This window comes from Mercenaria mercenaria, chromosome 9, assembly GCF_021730395.1.
Source record: "Mercenaria mercenaria strain notata chromosome 9, MADL_Memer_1, whole genome shotgun sequence".
Classification (NCBI taxonomy): domain Eukaryota; kingdom Metazoa; phylum Mollusca; class Bivalvia; order Venerida; family Veneridae; genus Mercenaria; species Mercenaria mercenaria.
This window is the reverse complement of record NC_069369.1, coordinates 20,447,611-20,463,029: the sequence shown is the minus strand read 5'-3', so window position 1 is coordinate 20,463,029 and position 15,419 is coordinate 20,447,611. Positions and strand designations below refer to the sequence as shown.

Genomic DNA, 15,419 nt, shown 5'->3' with positions numbered 1-15,419 from the left:
GCATTTCCTTATATTCTAATTGTAACATATTGTTTGAGCAACTGTGAGTTAAATAATATTTTCTACATTTAGTTACCATTTTTACGAGCTTACTCTGTGCATTGGACTGAATTCGATTTTACTATGGCATCTACCATTTACCTGACTGCACCATCCGTTTATAGATGTTTGTATTCAATGCCAATTACTTCCCTATTCTATTTATCCATTTATCTGTTCGAGTTTAATATCCTTAATCATGAAAATATATCTGCTTATTACCTAATAAATTCATATATTTATATAATGTGTGGCTTCTGTATCTTCCATTTCCTGCTCAATTCGTTGATTGCCAATGTCCGCTTGTTCAGTCCGTTTTGTTCTGTTTGACATTTTAATATTTACCTGCGTTTTCATACAATTTGGTTGTGTTAAGAATCCTTTTTCTACAACTAACTTGCTATTTATATCTATTTCTGTTCGTTTGACTATTGTATCTCTATCTTACATGCTTATACTTCGACCTGTGTCTGTTTGACCTTTGTTCCTTCCACCAATTAATCACTGTTAAGATTTCTGCTATGTGTTCCGCAAAGTCATTGAGTATTTAAATATGGTTCTTAACAAGAGTATTTCTGTGTTTTACATATTCTGTCGTGTCGTTCGTTATTACCTTTACGCGTGTTGGGGATTCAACTTGTGGTTAAAATGGATTTTACACAGTCCTGTGGCTTTGGGGCATGCTTCGGGTAAGTGAGGTTTTATTCACATGTAACCCGTTTAAACCTTCCAGAGATACTTTTGCCACTGACCGTTCCAAAGCGGATCTGTGCTGCGTTCCTTAGTTGTGTTCGTTGTTATTATGTATTACTGTGTTCATGAAGTTGTGTTTATATATTCATCATGAAAACATCCGTACATGCAGAACTATTGTAGAATTTCGGTTTTATGGGGCTGCATTGTAGTTAGAATATTACATTTTCTATTGTGTGTTTGCCTTGCTTTCAATATAATAGATACACAAACGCTGTCGGAGCATTGCAACGTTTGACTATTCGAAACCGTGTTACAAAAATCGTTTAATCGGTATGAAAGGGGCAACAGTTTTGCTAGAACGCAAGAGCCATAGAACCTTCCCTTTAATGATGCTAAATTGAATAGCAGTTAACATACTTAAACATTTACTAAAAAGGTGATTAAACCCCCTGAATGCCACTTTGTCAGAGGAAAGAAGACATTTTGGCAACCGAACTTTTAAATACGGGTAACCATGCTGTCATTGCCCTTTACAAAATGACTATATGATAGGATATCTTAAAATTCTTTTTAGGAGCATGCACCCATCTTTGCCCACCCAAGGAATAAATGTCACATACATCTACACTTCATACTGATCATATGTCTGAGGTTTTCATCTACAAAAGTAGATCACACCACAAACTTGAGGGGTGACGGGCGAAAAAAACAACAACAAAGAAAACAGGTCAATTGCATAAAGCACATTTACCCTTCCCTTTATTGTGATTATGTATACCATGTCTAAAATGCAAAATGTGAAAGAAGTTCGCTGCACAAACTTTTGCAGAGGGGTGGTGGGGCTTGAGGGTCCATACCTGGTCCCCACCTTTATCCATCCCAAATTACGTAAGATATGCACAAACGAGAGTTAGATGACTTAGTGCACAAATCTTGGCCATTCATGAAAGTATACATCTGGCATATCTACACTTCATGGTGAACATGAAACCTATACATTTCATGTCAACTCACCAAATCGAACAAGTGTAAAGTTTTGATCAATTGCTATCAGTTGTTATTTTGATAATAGCTTACGTTTTCAATAACCAATCAGTATGCCGACCCGACCAAAAGGTGAGTGTTTGAAAAGTCGAGCTAAAATATCCTTCTTGCCCTAATCATTTGGGTCTAACCTCATTTCATGTTCCATCAATCTGTTTTACTTTTATTTCATATATAGTACCTCACACCTTCAAGCTTGCTGACCCCGTGGTTAATTGGATCATCCATTTATCACTGTTTGACTCATTATTCAATGCGACTCAATACTCCAATGACCATGCTTAAGATAACATCTACTGTCTATCTGGTGTCACACCTGCTTGTTAACTCCAGAACCTTAATCACTTGTGCCAGTTATTTTGGTTTGATTTCAATATCTCAAGCTTACCTCATTTTTGACATTAGTAACTAAAGGCTGGGTTACTCCATCGACATTTGTTCTGACGTTATTACCTTCAACTTGTACTTATTGTTTGTTCAAGCCATCATCTCTAACTAAAATGCTAGTTAAGTCAATTTATTTATGCTTTACTTCAGTTTACTTCAGCTCTTACCTGCTTGTTCTGTCACAACACTTCCGTTAGATCTTTGCATTTCTTCATTCTGTTCTTTCTGATGCGCTTTCAAATGTTGTAGCTCACGTACGGTATCCGCACTGATTCCTGCTTGTTCTGTAACAATATGGCTATTCTGCCTCAAAACACTAGCCACATTATTCTGAACTTCAGTCTGAATTTCGACGTAGCTGAAGTTGTAATGAATTAATTTGAACACTTTCAACGGTATGCAGCCAAATACATGTACACCGACATAGCAGAATACAACCGATTCTGGTATGTAAGTACAAATGAAATATCGTTGATTTCAATATTAAAGCAAGAGAAACATGATAGCCTTAGATCGCTCACGTGGGTTACACGTCTCAGACAGGTCATGATTTTAGTAGAGAGTAACACTTTAAAAACTGACTGATCCAGAGTAGCAGCTTTTCAGCCATATAGTGAAAATACGGCCTCAGACATGATTTCTGACAACTCAGTAGGAGTTGTTTTTAGAACTTTTAAAAGTGGCGACCATGATTTTTTCCAACAGGTTGAAATAATTTTTACAATCTTGGTGAACGAATACCAAAGAAACAGTTCTGTTTCTAAAACTAAGCCATCAGCTTATAATATGCTTTAAACATATGGGGCGATTCGCCACACCTATTGACCGCCATATGTTCTTTCACAAAACTGACCACATTCATTAACGGTCAGGCGTTTATGGCAAATCAGATTCTTTGGTAGAAAGTCGCCATAGAACAATTTGTGTGGAATTATTTTGAGATCGTGCGAGCAATTTCAGAAAAGAGGGTTTTCAATGTCCCAACTGTTTGAATACAGGAAAAGGTGTCCGAACTACTTAGCGGACATACCTTTTAAGGAACCTGAATAACCTTCGATGATAAAAATTCCATAATCAAACCTGTCGTTTGATGAGTTTTCTATATTTAGATCGGGCGGCCCATATGTGTGAAGGAGGATAACAAATTAAAGTAATTTGAAAGGGGGGCTCAATGGAACATAAAGACTTAAGTGTATCAATTATATTATTTCAGAAGAGATGTTGTCACGTACACATCATATGGCCACTTCCATACATACACTGTTATGAGGTTACAGTTTGAGGGGGCTGGTTCTTTGGAACGTGGGTTTTCCTACTGTAATATATATCCTTGTTTTGTAAGAAAATGGGAAGGGCGGACGTGTGATTGTAAATGATCACAGTAGCTCACAACAAGCGAGAAAAAATGAGAAAAAAATACAAAAGAACAAAAGTATTCCACTTCCTTACACTTTGAGTATTCTATAATATTATATAAACATCTATAGCTTGTTTAACAAAAAGAAATAATATTTATGGCCATTCCGTATAGACATTTCATAATTTCATCATATTTGGTGTTATTCTTCAAAGATTTACCACTAAATTACTAATACATACTTGTGAATTGTTTTGCTCAGAAATATCTCTGTATCTCAGCATAAAAGTTTGTTTATATTTGGTCTTGCCTAGTCATTTGGATAGTGAGACATGTTTATAAGATCATTTTTCTTGCCATTCACTTTTAAAACAAACTGCGATGACAAATAAAGGAGAAAGTTCATTTTTTTCAAGAAGTCTCTAAATGGTGTAAATTCCAAGTTTTCTTTAATCAAGAAGTAGATATTTAGTTTTATCAAACTGCATGCAATATTTTATTTACTATTAGAGAAAAAATCTGATGTAAATAAAAATACTTTTAACATTAGCACACGGGTATGGGAAACCTTCAGTTTTGAAACAATTTTTCAAACAAATCTGAAATTTTCAATATGGGCACAGCTGTCGACAACAACAAAAAATGCCCATAAATTCTGTGAAAGAAGCTTGGCCTATGGTAAAAATATTTTTGCGGTCCTTGACAAAGATCACTACAAAAACATCCCTATGTAACTTAAAAATGGCAAAATGCCTATTTCCTAGAACATCTGTCATTTCTTTGACATGTTTGAACAAAATAACAAATGTGTCTCTATAAAGCTAAAGTCGCTTTAGAAGATAAACATTATGTTAGCAAATAACGTAAATTTTTCTATTATCACTGATTTGAAAAAAAATCCAAATTGTGTAGGACATATAATTATGCCACAAAATAAATGTTTGTACGTCACAACTATCGCTGTACCATCGTGTTGCAATTCCTATCAGATTTAAGAGATAACTGTTTCGATTCTAACTTAATATATACATAGTTGACGGCATCCGCAAATATTTTCAGCGCACCGCTGTTACGTTTGACGCAAAGACGTAATAATTGTGACGTACAAACCGTTATTTTGTTGCATAACAACGTCATAAAAATGTGTTACCCTCTATAAATAAAGAATTTACTTACTTACTTACGTACTTACTTACGTACCTACTTACGCTTTCAGTTTTCTTTGTTTAAAAGAAAACAAATCGGGTCGTGTTAGAACAGATTTTAGTACACTTTATTTCTACAACAAATGTGCATTGTTTTTATATTTATACCATGTATGTCTGACAATAACAAACTTTTTTATATGTTCTAGTATTGACTTTACCGTTGGAAAACCGATTCCGTTTCTGTTTTCATTTCCTCTGCTATTCTGATTATCTGACCAAATATGTCCATTACAACTGCTTCACTCTAAAACAAATAAAGCAACTATGAAAAGTACCGTATTATGTTTACAATTATATGACTACTAGTATTCTACAGTTGATTTGCAAAAGTATAACATATTACGGCTTTTTATTTACTATATATCGTGATCTATGATTTATCATCAAAGCTCGATTTCACTTGCGAACTTCTCTTTTTAAACAATTTCTTTTTATAGGCAGTCCTAATTTATGTTTCTGTAACAGTAATTTTACCTTGAGTTCGCATACAGCATCGCTTAGCTGAGGTATCATGGTATCGACAATATGGGCTGACGTCATCGCGAACTTCTTCATCAACCCCGACGTCATCAGATGCTGGGTACGAGCCGAGTGTGCCATAAGGCGGACCTTAAATCATTTTAACATATTTCAATTCGAATGCTAAAGGCGATAATAGTTTCATCTCTCAGCAAAGATATTCAAGCCTATCGTCCATCAGAAGGCTGGTTTCGAAGTGTAAACAATGATAACAAATGACGTCCAAACGTTACATAGCTGCTCGGTTATAACTTAAACAGCTGACACTAGCTTCCAGCTTCAAGCTGGCAAAGAGTTTATATGCTTTATTTTCATGAACATATCTTTTGTAAATGATATAAATACAGGATGATTATTTTTTGAGTTAATATAGAATATATCTCACTGAGAAGTAAGAAAATTTCAAATATTTTCACGAGCAAATAAGATTTCAAGATTCAAGATTAATTTATTAAGGCATGAACAATGTACAATGTCCATCGCCACAAACTAAAACAGTTCGAGTGAAATGTGATAATGCCATTATTCATAGGTATTAAACTGAACAAAAATAGAAGCATGCTTACATATACGGTTATACAGAATGAAGACAGAACTTACATTTTCTTATAAACTTAAATTGAATATAAGATTGAATTCTGTGTGAATTGTATCATATCAATATTACTGCTTTTGCTTGTTCCGGGTGATCAGCAAGCTGTAGATATGTCAGCTCGAAATAATAAGCAATCTTCCTCTGGGCCCTGTATATTTCAACAGTGGCGATCGTATGCTGGTCTTTGTCAACAGACACTTCCTGTGTCTCTGTTGATGGACTCTTAAAGTATACAGAAGTTGAGATAGATTACGAGTGCGAGTATACACACCAAGATACAGAAGTTCAGATAGATTACGAGTCTCATGGAAGGTTTCATGAATTTGCTCTAGGCGCGTCACGAGGTGAACATGTGCATTTTTGACTATTCCAGGGGTCATAACTATCTATCATGATAAAGACTCGTGCAAGGTTTTGTCAATTTATATCAAACACTTTTTGACCTATAAATACATTGTTATAGAAAAAAAAGCAACTTTAAATAACAATTACTTAAGTAATAACACGATTTTAAAATAACAGACTTAACTAAGTAATTACTTAAGACAAAAGTTTGTGATGAGCCTAGCTTAAAAAGTATTTGATATAAATTGGTGAAACCTTGGATGACTCTTTATCATGATATGAACTTGTGCACCTCTTATTTTTCGTCTCACTCCACCACCTACATTAGAGTTATGACCCTCCCCCTCCCCACCCCCAAAAAATAGCCAAAAAATGCGCATTTTCACTTTTGACTTTTTAAGCTAGGCGCGTCACAATTTTTTTTCGGACGGATGGATGCACGGCCGGACGCACAGACAAGGCCAAATTTATATCCCTCCTCTGAGTGATGGTGGCACAAAAATGCACCATCAAGCCATCACCTATTAAAACGATACAGAAAATCAACGTGTATGCAAGAATACCGTCATTGGAGCCCTTTGGGCATGAGTTAAAACTATTACTGCCATCAACAGGAGTATTACTTAACTACTGCTATCATCTGAAATAGGAAATTATTGCTTCTGGTGCTTGCATAAAAATCTGCAGAATTTTTACTAGTAAGTGCTTCCGACATCAACAAGTATATTACTGCTACTGCTGCTGCCATCAACAGGACTATTTATGCTGCCGTTGCTGGCAAGAAAAGACATATTACTACAGCTGTTGGTGGCAACAACATAACTTTTTCTGCTACTGTTAATGATAAGAATAGAGCATTATTACTACCGCTGCTCTTGTTGCTATTGGTATCACTTCCATTTCATTTCAGTCATACTGTTATATTGATTAAACAAATATGTATTCAACCAGGCTTTACCTTGTCAAGAACTTTTGTATATCCCCAAGTCATTATGTCAGCTCTGCGTGAAATGCGTGAAATAAGTATAGCAAGGACGATGCTCAAACACAGCCACGAAAGCACACAAATAACATCTGGAAACAGATATCATACCATTTCAAAGACACTTCATAATGATTGGTCTTTTCTAAGGTAAAATATTACAGAGCTTCAGAACTTTAACGAAAGATCATTTTTCAAAGAAGTAGTTTTCCCTGTCAATCCTTAAATCGAGAAAAGAACATTTTGAATCACTTATATGCCTCCATATATAGGTCTATATTTTGTTTGCCATCTTTTTTCTACATAAAATGACCAAAATACCATCTGCAGAACTTTTAGTTTGTGACCATAATTTGCCCATGTTTTCGGTTATACCCTCAATCCCTTGTCCACCTGCAACAATACGAATCGGTTATACGCCGCGTGTATAATTCACTTGGCCTACGTCCTCGTGAAATTATTCCTCTAACGTTTGACCTCCTCGTATTATTTCGGAAAAAAACATAGTTCTGCTATATTGTATATATAATGAACAAAAGCAACTATCAAGGTTTTCATCTCGTTTAATGTAATAGAATACAAGAAACGTGTACATTCCACGAAAACCAGGTTTTCGAAATTTGCATAACATCAACATGTTCTGTGTAAAAAAGGTAATGTTCAGCTATAAATAATTGACTGCATCCAATCATACTATTCAGCAGTACAGATACAACAAGTGACATATGTCATTCCTGACTCCAGTCATTAGTTTGACCATGACCCTACTAAATTTCAGACCTCGACGATTGAACTGAAATGTATAACGAAGCAGAGTGTATTAGAATGCTGAAGTGAGTTACTGAACGAGACATCGAGTGAGTTAAGTAGATTGAACTGAGATGTGTAACGAAGCAGTGTATTGGAATGAAGTGAGTTATTGAACCAGACATGGAGTGAGTGATGTGGATTGAACTGAGATGTGTAACGAAGCAGTGTATTGGAATGAAGTGAGTTATTGAACCAGACATGGAGTGAGTGATGTGGATTGAACTGAGATGTGTAACGAAGCAGTGTATTGGAACGAAGTGAGTTACTGAGCGAGCCAGTTGAGTGAGTGAGTGAAGTGGATTAAACTGAGATGTGTAACGAAGCAGATTGTACTGGAGTAAAATTAGTTATTGAGTAAATACTTAGTGATAGCAACATACCTAAATTAAAATGGAACAGAGTATGTGCAGAATATAGTAGTTTAACTGAGTGCAATAAGTGGCATCTTGACTGCATGTGGCTTTATGGTCAATAATGTCGGTTTAAAACGAACCATTTTAGCTGAGATCTTTGTTAACGAGGGGACGAAAAATAAACAAGAATGTTTAACAAAATTAGCATTGTTTGCAAGTTTCCGACCCAGCTGCACCCCTTGTATTAATTGACATTACAAAAATAAAGAAGTCAAACTCACCGCGTAAACAATGTTTTCTAGGAGTGTGTGCGTCATGGGATTTCCGTTTTTCCACCTGAAATATAGAATTTGTTTCAAGTTATTGGATATATAGACAGAGAATACCAAAAGCAAAAATCTGTTATCACTATTTTGACTCGAAATTATCAACCATATATGGTGTAAAAATGGTTGATAATTTCAATGTGAAGTAATTAACTTTGTTACATAAATTCTCACAAATCAGTTTTCAAATTATGCTTAAAATATAGTTTTCCAATAAAGCAGCACTTTATTTACAGAACTTATGTCAACCAAGGATCAGCCTATGCCAATAAAATGCTCAGAGATTCCTGGGTCTTCCTCCACCATCAAAAGCTGGGAAGTCGCTGTATGACCTATAATTATTTCTGTGTGACGTTAAACCGATCTAAAATTGAGTATTCCTCATTCATATCAAAATACCATTTTTCAAAACCTGTCAAATTATAAAATGTTTACAAAACAGCTGCAACCAACATTACTTACATTTTTGTTAGATCCAACTGATGTCCGCAATCTCTTAGCAGAATCAGCGTGTGGAGGTTTGCCTAAATGGTAAAAAATAAACATAATTATCATTATCTCGTTTTATTTGAGAGTTGACATTAGGTAATATAATGGTTTTGTAGAAACTGCCTTAATTTATTTTGTAAGTAAATGAAATATTAAGTGAATTTTTGATGTAGAATAAGAATTATTAATGAATCTACATGTAATATTGTGTTGTGTGAAAGTCCTTATACTCTTCGTCTAGGGATTTTCGGCTGTCTTGATAAATATACAATTAGATAAAATATGAGATATTTTTGTTAGCAACTTGTATAATAACATATATAATATATATAACAGCAATATATCAACATAATACTGTAACAGTAGGGTTGATTGGCAAACTTACGTTCTTCAAAGAGGTGCGCTGAAATGCGTATACTTGGTGTCTTGAATTCATCGGCGACGGCTTCCTGTATATCGTGCATGGCAGTATTCATTTCTCCACTTTCAAATGACCCTTTAAGGTGTTGCATATGTTCAGCAGAATAGTTTTCGAAGGATACCCGTACACCATTTGTAATCTCACTTGAATCTTCAGACATTCTTTGGACCAGATGCACTCCCCGAATCTTGGCCTCTGCATACTTTTCGGTGTACAGAGTTCCTTTATTGGCTGCAATGTTCCAGCTTTGCAAAACACCCGAAACTGCCTCCACTAAATAGCAAGCAAAATATAATCGTGCAGCTCTTGTTCGATAATGATTTTGTTCTTTCTTTTTTGATTATGATTGCAGTTTCTTATCAAAAACATTTGCAGACCTTTACATTTTATTAATTATTATTACATAAAATGGTTTTTTATTATTGAATAATTTCGAGTCAATCTAAATCAAACTAAATTATCTTTTATTTTTTATATATTAAATGTATATGCCGTAATTTGTATAACAAATGCTGAAGTTTGAGAAAAAGTACATTATAACTACATTTGTTGCATCTGAATTGTCACCTCTTTATAAGTTGTCAATGTTTTAGTTATCGTTACTAATCTAATTAGACTTTTGAAATGTTTTAAGCCTGTGATTGGTGTACATATGCGAATCCTTACGAAAATGATTAGAACAAGAACTGCCTGTAACAAACAAATGCACCAATGAAGGTCTGTCTGTGGAATTGTGTATATATTATATTATAAACTGTGACCTTGACCTTTGACCTCATAAGCAACATATGACATCTACTGACTACATGTGATTATCCATTGCAGTCCCGAACGTTCTCTAGTAATTGATCAGATATAGTTTTCAATCTCAAGGTCACAGTGGATATCACTGACAGTAGGCTAAAAGGTTCTCTAGTTAAAGGGCAGAAACAATTTCCAATTTTGAGGTCACTGTGACCTTAATTTTGAGGTCACTGTGATCGTGACCTTTAACTTGTCAACACATATAATAATAGGGGCTTACTACATACTAAGAGTGTGATAGCTATAATCCAATTCCCTCTTAATTTACAAAGCGCAAATAGTCTTCACTGTCACCATGACCTTTGACCTACTGACAAACAACAGAAGTTTGTAAAACATGTACGAGTTGTCCTATTTTCAGTTCCGTGATCTTAATGACCTTGACCTTTGACCTACCAACCACCAAAACAATATGAGTCATCAATCAACTCAGTCAAATCATGCTATAACAATAGAGGTAATCTAATTTATAAGTCCACTCAAGCTGTCAAGTTTGAAGGTTCCTGGTTAAGTGGTTCTAAGTTATTTGGCGGAAACCGTTTTCAACGTTCAGGCCCCTGTAACCTTGACCTTTAAGTAACTGACCACTAACTTGAGAACCACTTGACCCAGAACCTTCATATTTGATAGCATGAGTAGGCATTAGAAGTAGATTACCTCTCGGGGTTATCTACTTTATAATCCCAAGCGTGCTATTAAGTTTGAAGGTTCTGAATCAATTGGTTTTCAAGTTACTGGACAGAAACCGTTTTCAATGTTCGGGGCCCCTTTGACCTTGACCTTTGAATTACTGACCTCAAAAACGACAGTGGTCATCTACTTTACAAGCCCAAGCAGGCTTTAAAGTTTGAATGTTCTGGACAGAGTGGTTCTCAAGTTATTGGGCAGAAACCGTTTTCAATGTTCGGGCCCCTGTGACCTTGACCTTTAATTTACTGACCTCCAAGACAATAGGGGCCATCTACCTCATAATTCAAATCATGCTATTATGTTTGAAGGTCCTTGGTCAAGTGGTTCTCAAGTAACTGAGCAAATACCTTTCAGTCTACGGACGGACCGACCTACAGGTGCAATGCAATATAGCAATGCTTCTTCGAAGGGAGTATAAAAATGGCGGCCATCAACTGTCCACAGACATCTTGCTTGTTGTTGAGCGGAAACTCATTTCAGACTCGGGATCACTCTAGCCGCTGACCTACCAACCAATAAAACAGTGTGGGTTATCTACTGACTCCAGGTAAATATCCTTAGATATGCTATTCTGTTACAGAGCCGAAACTGATTCCAGTATTAATGTCTTTGTGACCTTAACCTTGCGCCTAATGACAAACAAGGGCTCTTCTATTTATAACAGCTTGTCACTCTATAAAATTTAAGATTGTAGGCCAAATGGTCCTTTAGCTATTAAGTGGAAACACATTTCACATGTCACCATGACCTGACCTTTGAACTACTGACCCCACAAACTACAGGAATCATCTAATAACGACAGGCAATCATCCTATGATGTTTGACGACTGTGGGCTTGAGCGTTCATTAGTTACTAAGCGAAAACCGTTTTCAGTCTGAATGTATCTGTGACATTGATCTCTGTGACCCCTGATCTACAAACCCAGAAATCTCATTTGCTGACCACAGGCAAATATCCTATGACGATTGACTACTGTTTGCCTAGGCATTTTATAGATATTGATCAGAAACCAAATAGTATACCGACCGACCGTCAGACCAACCTTCAGGTGATGAGCAAATAATACACATCGGCTTCTTCGAAGGCGGGCATGATAATTTATACACTTTCAGATGATAAGCATGATTCAAAGGCGGTATTTAGCAAATTGCAGTAAATACATTATGTATTTTACAACAGGCACATTATACATTCAACCTTACGCAACATATTCATAATGTAAATGCTACTTTACCAACTTCATTAAATGTAGCTAAAATGTCTTCTGTATCCATGATAACTTCTAATGTGACATCTTCACACTCGGCTTCCATTCGAATTGCGGTCTGAACATCCTGTAGCATTACTGTTAATTCTCCACTCACATATTCCCGGAAAAAAGATATCAGCGATTTTAGTGATGTAAACTGAAAACGAATGAAAATGCATCTTTTTTCTGCTTTCACGGGTTTATAACCGTTGGACAAAAAAAGTTTGCATGCTCTTTGCACGGCTTCTTTGATCTTTTGCTGACAGCTAGTTGACATTTCTTGAAACTCGTCCTCTTCCATAATGCATTCTTCGAAGTATTGTACCAGGTGATTTGAGATTTCATTTTCTTTTTCGATTGTACAGTTTTTTACATGGATTTCAACGCCCGACTCTGCAATAAAACATTTCCGAATCTCAAAACTGTTTTATTTGTTTACACGATGAAATAAAGAAATTATTTATTATCGTGACCTGGACATTGACATGTTGGCGTGATTTATATATTAAAAAAAGTTTCCCTTATTCATGCTGAAATAAACCTGTATAGCTCTGAACGACAAAAACAGTATTTACTTTATTCTGAGAATTTTTTGTCGTTTTTATGTGACAATACTTGAACCATTCAGTGATAATTTAAAGTGTTTTCCGATTTTGTTTTTGCTCGATCTATCACTTCGCCTCATTTCTTCTGTCTTATACAAACGTTATGTCGTATACAGACATTGCCTCAAAAATAATAATACGTGTAACATTACTAATGATAATAAAATAATGATAAATAATACAAACCAATGTGAAATGTTGTACAACGTGAAGGCTTAGGTGCAAAACTGTATGCAACAAGTTTTATTTTATTTTATTTTTTTGTCATCTAGCTTTCAAATGACCTAAGTCTAGCCAATGCATGATATTGAAAAGATAAAGTATGGATTCAAGATATTGTGATAACCAAATGTACGTCTTATGTCTTTTAAACGGATTGCATCACCCTTCTTCTTTCGTAAATGACAATGTCACTTACCAGGGATCTGTATTTTGTCCGAAGGGTCTAAACGAGTTTCTATCACATTCATTTTTTGCAGAAGTTCTTGAAATTTTGTAAACATCAACTGCTGGTCTGAAATTTAAATGATTATCTATGTTATATTTTTTCACTGTCTACATGATCCATGAAAACATTATCTATCATTTTATGTCCATTTAAAACAGGTTCGCTTATACAAAGCAATCGCTTAGAAGTTCGTGTACTAGTGTGATAATCGTTATATTCTCATAATATTATCTAGAACGAGTTTTTGGAATTTTTACAAATAACAAAAAAGAAAAATACCGCAATAAACAAAAAGCAGTTTGTAGAGCACGTATGTCCAAAGCATGGGGCGTCCCATTTCAGTCCAGAGATCGCCGCGACTGTGGCTTTTGGCCTGCTGACACCGAACAAAATAAAGGTCATCTACTGAACACACAACAGACATTCATCCTACAGAGTTTCACGATTGTGTGCATAAGCGTTCTTAAGTTATTTAGGGGAAAACATTTTAAGTCTCAAGGTCACTGTGACCTTGTCCTTTGACCTATTGACCCCAAACAATCATATGAAGATTGATGGAAATAGGCCAAAATGTTCTGAAATTACTTGGCAGAAACCATTTTCAGCCTTGAAGTCTATATGATCTTGACGCTTGAGCTATTGGCCCCAAAAATAATAGGGGTTATCTACTGACCACAAGCAATGATCCAATAAAGTTGATGACCATAGGCCAATGCGTACTTTACTTATTAAGCGGAAACCATGTTAAGTCTTGAGGTCACTGTGACCTTGGCGTTTGATCTACTGAACTCCAAAACAAAGGAGTTATCTACTGAGCAACTGAAATTTGACGACCGCAATCAAAATAGAGCAAATCAGCTTTCAGCCTTGAGGCCATTGTGGTCTTACGCATTGACCTAAAACAGTAGCGGTCATCAAATGACCGAAGGCTCAAATGACCGAAGGCAATCATCTTGCGAGGTTTAACAATTTTGAGACCAAGCACTCTCTATCATTGATCGAAAACCAAATTACCTGCAGACAGAACGACCGACAATAAGGAAAACAATATACACCGAATTTGTAGGAGTTGCCATAATTACCGTAAAACAAATTTTGATTTCGATGCATACCTCCAATATTATATATCTAAGTAAGATGGAAACTCAAACTTTGAGTGGGTTGAATTAGCTAAATATAAATAATGCATTTAAACAATGAACGTACTACAAGAGATTGTAAAAACTTACTTTGTTTAAATTCCGACAGAGTCTCAGTGGTTTCTACGTGCATGGATTTCAGCTGCTCCATCACTTCCCCAGTAAAATATCCCTGTTCCAGGTCCGCAACCATTTTATTGATTTTTTCGGAGAATACCTCATCGTTTATTTCTTTTAAGCAAGAACAAATTATGGCTTTCAGTTTACATAGATAATTATTGTACTTGGTGCCATCGGCAGTAGGTTCACTCATGTGAAATAACTTGTTACGCAGTTTTAGTAGATGCTGAATGAAATGTTTAATGTCAGGTTGAAGTTCACAGCATTCCAGAAGAATACGGCACAGTTGAGCTAAATCCCAGTTTTCCAATTTAACCGATTGTAAATTATCAGGTAAGATCTGTGAATGTTTATTCCGTAACATAGCTCTGATTTTGGGCTTGTTTTCTAGAAGGAACTCGTCAACAGTCCACGGGGTTGGATCATGTCCAGGTGGGGTGAGATCTTTGACACGCTTTTCAAATAAAGTTCTGGCTACTGGTGTCCCAACATTGAGAAGTATGGCAGATAGGCGGTTTTGTGTTCCAGTGCCAGCGGTTGCCATTTTTGCTCTTGTTACTTATCTATAAGATATAAAAGCACTTTACCTGCCATGTCTATTGAAAGTAAGTAACTTGAAGTAAATTGTACCAACTAACACGAAATGTATACACTCAACACGCCTCATCTCTTGATATTTTTAAGTGATTTTACATTATTCAAAAATACTTTTGAAATCTGAATTTTGGGCACCACCTGTGGTCTTGGCACGTGTTTCTTATTCTAGAGGATGCTCATATTTTGCATCATATT

The 15,419-nt window shown here is 35.7% G+C and overlaps 1 protein-coding gene across 1 annotated transcript in view; it reads right to left on the bottom strand.

Moving 5' to 3' along the window:
• The window catches only part of LOC123546647 (uncharacterized), a 135,578-nt gene that overhangs the window by 113,468 nt on the left and 6,691 nt on the right, over window positions 1-15,419 (bottom strand). The window contains exons 2-12 of the mRNA XM_053550960.1: window positions 14,598-15,190; window positions 13,339-13,434; window positions 12,301-12,708; window positions 9,536-9,844; window positions 9,124-9,185; window positions 8,617-8,671; window positions 7,149-7,264; window positions 5,918-6,067; window positions 5,206-5,340; window positions 4,890-4,975; window positions 2,334-2,524 (exon numbers count right to left, since the gene is read on the bottom strand). Coding sequence (XP_053406935.1) covers window positions 2,334-2,524; window positions 4,890-4,975; window positions 5,206-5,340; window positions 5,918-6,067; window positions 7,149-7,264; window positions 8,617-8,671; window positions 9,124-9,185; window positions 9,536-9,844; window positions 12,301-12,708; window positions 13,339-13,434; window positions 14,598-15,171 — 2,182 coding nt within the window. The 5' untranslated portion in view covers window positions 15,172-15,190. The remainder of the gene's footprint in view (window positions 1-2,333; window positions 2,525-4,889; window positions 4,976-5,205; window positions 5,341-5,917; window positions 6,068-7,148; window positions 7,265-8,616; window positions 8,672-9,123; window positions 9,186-9,535; window positions 9,845-12,300; window positions 12,709-13,338; window positions 13,435-14,597; window positions 15,191-15,419) is intronic.